The 7632-nt window shown below is 61.0% G+C and overlaps 1 protein-coding gene across 2 annotated transcripts; it reads right to left on the bottom strand.

Annotated features, from left to right (window-relative positions):
• Nucleotides 1-923: 923 nt before the first annotated feature.
• TFAP4 (transcription factor AP-4) lies at nucleotides 924-6109 on the bottom strand. Of its 2 annotated transcripts, none has more exons than XM_083372556.1 (7): nucleotides 5867-6109; nucleotides 4208-4373; nucleotides 3677-3775; nucleotides 3418-3588; nucleotides 3156-3241; nucleotides 2499-2691; nucleotides 924-1987 (listed from the first exon to the last, which is right to left on the bottom strand). In XM_083372556.1, the coding sequence occupies exons 1-7, from the start codon at nucleotides 5953-5955 to the stop codon at nucleotides 1805-1807; spliced, it is 987 nt and encodes a 328-aa protein (XP_083228682.1). In that variant the 5' UTR covers nucleotides 5956-6109; the 3' UTR covers nucleotides 924-1804. The 2 variants fall into 2 exon arrangements, with proteins under 2 accessions (XP_083228682.1, XP_083228681.1); XM_083372555.1 differs by having other exon boundaries at nucleotides 2499-2660; nucleotides 3161-3241.
• Between the last annotated feature and the right edge of the window lie 1523 nt (nucleotides 6110-7632).

Here is a 7632-nt window from a genome sequence, read left to right as displayed (position 1 = left end):
CTCCCCACCCGGCCTCTTCACCAACCTCCGTCAGTCCCCACTCAGAGGCAGCTGCCGCTAAGGGGAGAGAAGAGGAGGGGCATTGCGGCAGCTGCTGCCCAGGGCTGAGCCTGGAGCCAAGGTCCCAGAGGATGGGGAGGGGGATGGGGGGGAGGAGGGGCAGGGATCAGCTCTTGCTGCCCAGGGCCTCGGCGGCGGCAGCACCTCTCCTGTACTGGCACAGTATTCCCAGGTGACCTGCATGGCCACAGGGGAGCCGGGCAGCCCCCACAGCCTGCAAAATGCACGTGGTCTCAAAAGGACTGCGTGTATGAAGCTGGTAGCCTTTGGAGCAAGAACAGCAAATTGGAGGGCACAAGACAAAGGGCACGGCCTTGTCACAAGAGACCCCAGCAATATGTGCCTTCAGGGGTCAGCATAATGCTGGGTCTGGGTACTAGCAACCCCATGCTAGTACAGGCAGTACTCTCTGGTGGGGCTAGGCGGCGGAGACTGAGCTGCCCTAAAGATTGAAGAGGCCCCATGAAGTAGGCGGCTTCCATGCTTCTCCTTTTGGAAGTGGGGAGGAATTAATTTAGATCCCAGGCCATGTGATGCAACTATGTTCTAGGCCAGGGGGGCAAAACCCATCCTACCCCCATCCCCTTGGTCCACAAAGGGGAGGGGCAAGCACAAGCTCCTTCTGCTGGGCATCACAGAAACTGCAAGCAAGAGAAATTAAGGTAGGCACTGGGATCTAAATTCCAGAACATTGAGAAGGGGGGGGTGTCCATGGCCCCCTCCTCATATAGTTCCATGCCTGGCCTGTGCTGATGGTCTGCAGTGCTTATAATGGACCTTATTCCTTTTCTGTTACACAGAGTTGAATCCACTCCCACAAATTTCTTGTCTGTCCCCCAACATTAGCAAGTCTAATCAAGACATATAAAAAACAAAGTACAAACTTTATTTTGTTTCTTTACAAAGGCACAAGCCTCATTTTTCCACTTTCTTAACAAAATATAATAGCATCTCAATGAACACAAAGACCTGAAACATGTAAAAAAAAAGAACAAAAAACAACCCATATAAAAAATACGAAAGAACAAAGGAACAGCTGTGGCTGGGGGAACCTACTGAAAGCAACCAGCACAAAATAGTCCTGGCCAAGACCTCTGTCCAAATTTGAGGGGGGGGGGAGAGAGAGACAGGGAGGCACAGAATGCAACGACAGCAACCGTCACGGAGCAGAACCGCTCTTCGCGGACCCAGTCAACCGATGGAACGGATTTAAGTGCTTCCAAGAACGAGGCTGGGGGTCAATGCTCTCTCCCAGGCTCTGAAAAGGCCCCAAGCCTGAACCAGCTCCCGAGAGTGGGGGGGGGGGACTAAGAGGTGTGTGATGAGGGCCAGTGAGGCAGAAACAACCCTGAGGCCTACCGACACCAGCCTTCTCCCTGGAGCTTTTAGAGGGCCTCGGGGGTCCCTTCGCCCCTCTGAGGGCCAGGAGCAAGGCCGAAGAGGGAAAAGACCCCACAGCTGGAGGCGCCAGAGGAAATCCATCCTTTGAGCCAGGAGCCATGGACTACCAAGCCGTGTGCCGGGAGGGCCTGGCTGCTTGCAGCTTGCCAACCCCCCCCCCCGCCTCGGCTGCTTCAAACTGGACAGCCCGATTTCCAGCTCATCCCCATCCTAATGCTCCCACTTACAGTATTGGAAGGTCACAAAATAGACCCAAATGTTGTGGTATTTTGTAAAAATTTCCGCATATTTCCTGAAGTCCCCTCGCCCCCACCCTGCTCACCCTCCCGCCGCCAGGCAGAGGTCAGGGCATCCCGGCCTTGCTGTGTTCCATGGAATCATCGTCTTCCGCCTCCAGGTCAGAGGCCGTGTCCGAGTTCGAGGGGTCCAGGCTGGTCCGGGCAGGGGTCACAATGACTGCACCCCGGCGCTGCTCTTCCTCCTCCAGCAGCTGCTTTTCTTGAGTCCCCTCGATGTGCTGGATCGCCTGGGGGGAAGATGGTAGAGTAAATGCCAGCAGGCTCTTTGCCCCAGGACTGACCGGCAGTCTTCTGCTGGGCCTTTCCTGCCCTGGGATTGGCTGCCTGCTGCTTGGGGCAAGCCTTCTCGGTGGACGTGTCTGGGTCCTGCAGAGGCCAAGAGGACAGCGTCCGTTTTCCTCCTCAGCATAGAGGGACCAATCAGGAACAAAATAGTGTGCCAAGTCTGGTCCAAACAAGGCTGCAGATTATGAACAGGACGGGCAAGGCTCTGGCCCCCGGCTGCCATCGGTAAGGAGGCCAGCTCCAAAGGGAACGTTGCCAGAGGCCCTCCTCTCCTCCAAGGGGCTCAAGTGTCTTTCTGCAGCCGGGCCAGGAGGGGTGTGTGTGTGCAACCGGAGGCGCTGTTCTTGGGGAGCACCGAAGCAGAGCTCTACAGCGAGGCTGGCAGCTACTCTTGGGTGCACTGCCAGGGCCTGCCCCATGCCCAGCCTCTCTGAAGGAGGCCGAGGCTCTCACCTGAACGATCGTGTCTAGGTTCTGCCTGGATGTAGAGATAGTGTTGATCACTGAGGAGGGGCCCATGGTTACCACAGTGACGTGATGCGAAGGCAGAGGAGGTGCAGGAACAATCACTGTTGGGTGCTGGGTGGGTGCCGGGGGGCCATGCGCAGGCAGGAGCTGGTGAGGAGAAAGACACCTGGCACACATCCTGGGCCTGAGCCAGAGACATGGGAAGGCCCTTGGACAGCTCGGGCCCTGCCGTGCCCCGGTGCATCCGAGAACCCTCCCTGACCCCAGAAGCCCTGAGCCACACCTGGAGCGCCAACGATGAAGCCCCCCCTTTCCAGGGCCAGAGGGAGGGAGGGAAGGGGCAGAAGTCTCTGTAAATGCTTCTGAACCAACAAGATGGGTGCTGTAAGCCACCCTCAGCCCTTCGGTGAGACCTGCTTTTGGGCACAGCCATCTTAGCTGGGTACCCCGACTTTGTTTTCCTCACAAAGATATGCCACCCTCCCCTGTGCATCTGCCAGGGACATGTGGGGCAGTGCTGCGGCTTCCTGTTGCCTACGGCCTGGAAACGGCGCAACCCTGTTTGCAAAGGGCCAGGAGGGAGACTGACTTGAGGATGCGCGCTCACCCTGACAAAGCTCAGGTGCCTCTGGGTGCTGTGGCCTCACCTGTTCCTGCTGCTGGAGCTGCACCTGTTGGGCAATCACCTTCAGTTTCTCTGGGTACAAGTGGGCCTCCAAAGAGCGTACCTATCAGCCGGCCAGAGAAAGACTTGTCACCTTCCACAATGGGCAAGGAGGCTTTGTGTGCAGAAGGGGCCTCTGGCTGTTTGCCCTGGCCCCTGGTCCCCTGCCTGCCCTCAGGGGCATTTGTTTCCTGTTCAGAAAACGCCCTGTGAGCCAGCCGCCAGACCCGCAGGGCACACCTGCTCTTCCAGCATCATTCGGACCGAGCGTTCCTTGTCCAGCTGCTGCCGGAGCTCGATCATCTCCCGGCGCAGGTCCTCGGCCTTCTCGTCCTCCCAGATGTCTGGCGACCCAATGCCTTCATCCTTGTCCTCTGCTCGCCGCCGCTTTGGGGAGGATCCACTGAACTCCTGCCAAGAAGGCCCAGATTGAAGGGGTGTGTGTGCAGAGGCCATGGGGAAAAGACCCCCCCCCAGTGAAGGCTTCCCTGGCGCCCACCTGGATGAAGCGCTTGAGCTGAGCGTTCTGCTGCAGCAGCCGCGTCTTCTCCTGCTCCAGAGAAAATATGTACTCCGCCGTCTGCTGAAGGATCGCTGCCTGGCCAGAGGAGACAAGCAGAGAACCCCAGAGGGTACAGACCTGCCCCCCCAAAAAGGACAAGGCTGTTCCTCGGTCAGCCCCTGCCCAACCAGCTTCCCCTGGGGAAACCCCTTCCCTGCTCTGCTCCCAGAGGCCCCAAGTATCCTCATGGCTTCCAGCAACTGGCTGTACCCCACTGTTTCCCAAGAAGCTGCCTCCTCTCCCTTCCTCCTGCTGGGTCTCCCCTTTTAGCTACAGTATTCAACCTGCGGAGGTTCCTTAGCCCATCACCCCCCCATCTTCTTTCCTAAGCACGATGCCCCAAGGCCTTTGCTCCCCAATCCTGGTGGGTGGATCCCACCCTGGCAGGGACTTGCTTGACCCCCTGCCAACCGCACTACTGTGGCTTTGCTGGCAGCCTCCAATCAGTGGGGAGATTTAGCTTCTCACCTTGCTGAGCTTCTCCCCGTCCGTGTGTGGGATGAGAGTTTTCAGGGACTGAAACCCCGCATTGATACTCTGCATACGCCGTCGCTCGTTGCTGTTAGCGATCTCCCTGCGTATCCGTCGCTCCTGGTCCCTCTGCGTCTCTGGGGTCAGGGGGATGTTGGCCAGGCTGCAGCAGGCGAGGCCAGGTTAGGGATGGGGCCCTCCAGACTCCCTCAGTCAGTGACCAGCCCTACTGCCCAGCAGCATGTTCCAGCCAGTTGCCCAAGCCGCATGCACTACAGCCTCTCTTGGCCACCCTGGACTAGCTCCCTCCCGGGGGGGGGCTCCTTAGGATCCATTGTCGCCCAGAGTCGACCCGCAGCTCCACAGCACACCACTCTATGGTGCCAAAGAAGGTTCTCTCTGAGAGCTGCTTTAGAGATGCCCTGCAATCCAGGGGGGAGCAGACCCTTCCCTCAGGGAGGCAAACAGAGCAGCTTTGCCTTGAAACAACCCAGAGGGTCCGTGAGAGAGGGGTGTGCTGATGCATGCTGTACGTCTGTTGTCACAGTGGGGCTTTCAAAGAACTTCAACAAATTGCACTGCTTAAACATCTTCCAATCCATTTTATGTCCCTGACCATTTCCAGGCTGCACTTGACCCTCCTGTAGAGCTAAAATATCTTTGTGCGCAGAGACCAGCTACTTTTACAGCAGCAGCAGCAGCAGCAGCAGCAACAGCATAAGTAAAACAGCATTTCCACACTAAGGAAGCCCAGAACGGGCCCAATTCTCCCTGAACTTCACCCACAATCACCCAGGCGAGAAGAGGAGAGTAGGGCCCGCCTGACGCATCAGTGGATTTCTGCACAACGGGAAAGAAGGCTCAGCCACTTGGTCGTGTGATGCGTCGGGCACATCAACCCAGGCGGGCATGCCTGCACTCGGGGCCAGCCACGGACCACGGGGCACCCACCGCGCGCTTCCTCGGCCCGCGCGGAAAAGCCAGCGAGCGCCGCGGGGCTCTCACTGGAAAGGGCCGCCGAACAGCAGCGGGGAAAAGCCGCTGCCTGGGACGGCTCGGATCGCGGCCCCCTCGGAGCGGCCCGACGAGGCTCCCCCGGCCTGCCCCGGCCCCGTGCAGCGCCCCACACGGAGGCCGCTTTCCAGCCCAGCTGGAGGAGGGCGGACGCGCCGAGGGGGCCGCGGCGCCGAGCCCACTCTTCCCGCACCGCCGGGCGGGCTGCCGCGCACAAAGAGCGGCGCCCGGCCGGCACATGCGGCGGCTGGGGGCAGCCTTTGTGCGAGACGGCGCGGCGTGGCTGGCCGAGCCCGGCACTACATGTCCCGGCAGCCCGCGGCGGCAAGGCCCGCCCCTTCGGAGGCTGCACAGTCACGGCCAGGCCCGGCCGCCGCGCTGCCAGTAAACACGCGGCGGGCTGGGAGAGGCCCGGCGGGGCGCTCGGAGTCGCCGGGCGCGGGGCGAAGCGGGGTCTGCCGCCGCCCCCCCTTCGCCCCGCCGCCCGCCCCTGTACCCCCAGGGGCCGTCCGGGCCGGCGCGTCGCTATCCGCCGCGCTCCGGCAAACAGACCCACGTGCTCGGCCGCCGCCATCCCCGTCCCTCCCGCTCTCCGCGGCGGCGCCGGCGCTGCAGCCCGCCCGGCCCAGCCCCCGCACTCACCTGCACAGCCCGCCGATCACCTCCTTCTCGGTCTTCCTGAAGTGCTGCAGCGGGGGCACCTTCTGCGCGGGCACCACGAAGTACTCCATGCCCGGCCGGGATCGGGGCCGGCGCGGGGCGGCGGCGAGCACGAGGGGCGGGCGGGCGGCGGCGGGCGAGCACGCGTCCGCCGGTCCCGCGGTGCGTCTCCGGCTCTGGCCCTGCGCGTGTCTGCTCAAGGCGGGAAACAGCTGGGCGAGCGCAGCGCTGCCTCCCTCCCGCCCGCCTCCCTGCCTGCCTCCCTCCCTCCCTCCCTCCGCCGGCGCCGCCTCCGCCAGCCACCGGCCCATGTAAACAAAGGGCGATTCGCCGCGGCTCCCGCGCCGCCCTCCCGCCTGCCGCACGAAGGAGCGGCGCCGGCCGCCAGTTCCGCTGAAGGACGGCCCGGCCCGAGCGCTGCGCTGACCGAGCGCTGGAAAATTTGTTCGGCCAAAGCAAGACTTCTTCAGGGGCACCCGGTTTGGCTCTGCAGCCGCCTGCCCTCGCTTCGGGGGTCTTGGCGGCGGGGAAGGGGCGGGGAACGGCCCCCAGGTGGGGAATGCCGCCTCCGAGGGGGGCGAAGTGGCCGAGGAAGAGCGCGGCTCCTCCCGGCCAGGCTGGGCTTGCTGCCCTGCTCCCCAAAGCGGCTGCCACAACCTGGCGTCTCCGGGAGGAAGGGGCGAGAAGTGGGGTCTTTGGTGCTCCCTGACTGACTGCCGGGGGCCTGCCTGGTTCAGCCCTAAGGCTGTGGCGGAGGACAGGCAGGGGCTGCAGAGCCAGGCCAGCTGCTCCTGGAGAAGCCTTGCTTTGGCCAAATAGGGATGCTGGGAGTTGTAGTCCCACACAGCTGACTGGACATGGACCTCTGTCTTGACTGGAACTTGCAATAGGGATCAATTTCCATGCAATTTATGCAAACAACCAGCTTAAGGAGTGGGCCAGGCCAAGCCCCATCAAATTTATTGTGCCGGGCAAATCAAGCACTGGAGTGGCCTCCAAGCACTGCACAAGGCCAGCCACTCGCTGGAAGGGCTGGAGAAGCTTCACTACACTCTGCCTGCCTGCTGGTGGCTGGCCCTTGATGTACCAGGCAACACCTGCCCTGGGGCCACCCTCTTTGCTGAGGGATTACCTGGGCCCCTTCTCATGGGCTTCTTTAGCCTGGCAGTCTTATGCTCTGGCCACAACATGGTGGATGGAGCAGGCCACAGGGGTACCTACCTCTTGACTGCAACTGCACCGGAGTGCTCACCGCTCAGCCTTCCACTGCCACCTTCTCCACCCGCCCCCAGGGAAGAAGTGACCGAAGGCACCTTCTGGCCAGGCTCCCACAAAACACTAAGCCAAGGTGAATTAAGCTTCCTTCTAACTTGTATGACCCAGCACTTCGATTACATTTACACGACCAGCTAACCAAGGCAAACTATCTCAGTGCTGTGGGAAGACATAGCCCAGTCACTCCCACCATTCCTGGCTGGTTTCATGCCATATGCTTTGTCAAATTAGCCAATGAGAAGCAAAGCCCAATGGTCACTATTATGGCTGCGTGCAGTTTAAGTCTTGTCTCGGTCACTAGAAAAGCCGATGGGGGAACTGGCTCTGCCAGCACCAACATTGGTGCCTCTTCCTTCCTAGAGAAGATACAAGGAAGGGAAGGCTGGGCTGTGGGCCTGAAGGGGAGATGAACCTGCAGCTGGAGTACTCTTGGATTCAGTCTGAGCCTGTGTGTGACAGCAACAGCACTGGAT

The sequence above is a fragment of the Vipera ursinii genome (genome assembly GCF_947247035.1).
Source record: "Vipera ursinii genome assembly, chromosome: 13".
In the NCBI taxonomy this organism is placed as follows: domain Eukaryota; kingdom Metazoa; phylum Chordata; class Lepidosauria; order Squamata; family Viperidae; genus Vipera; species Vipera ursinii.
The sequence above is the reverse complement of the archived record's forward strand: the minus strand, read 5'-3'. Positions and strand labels throughout refer to the sequence as shown.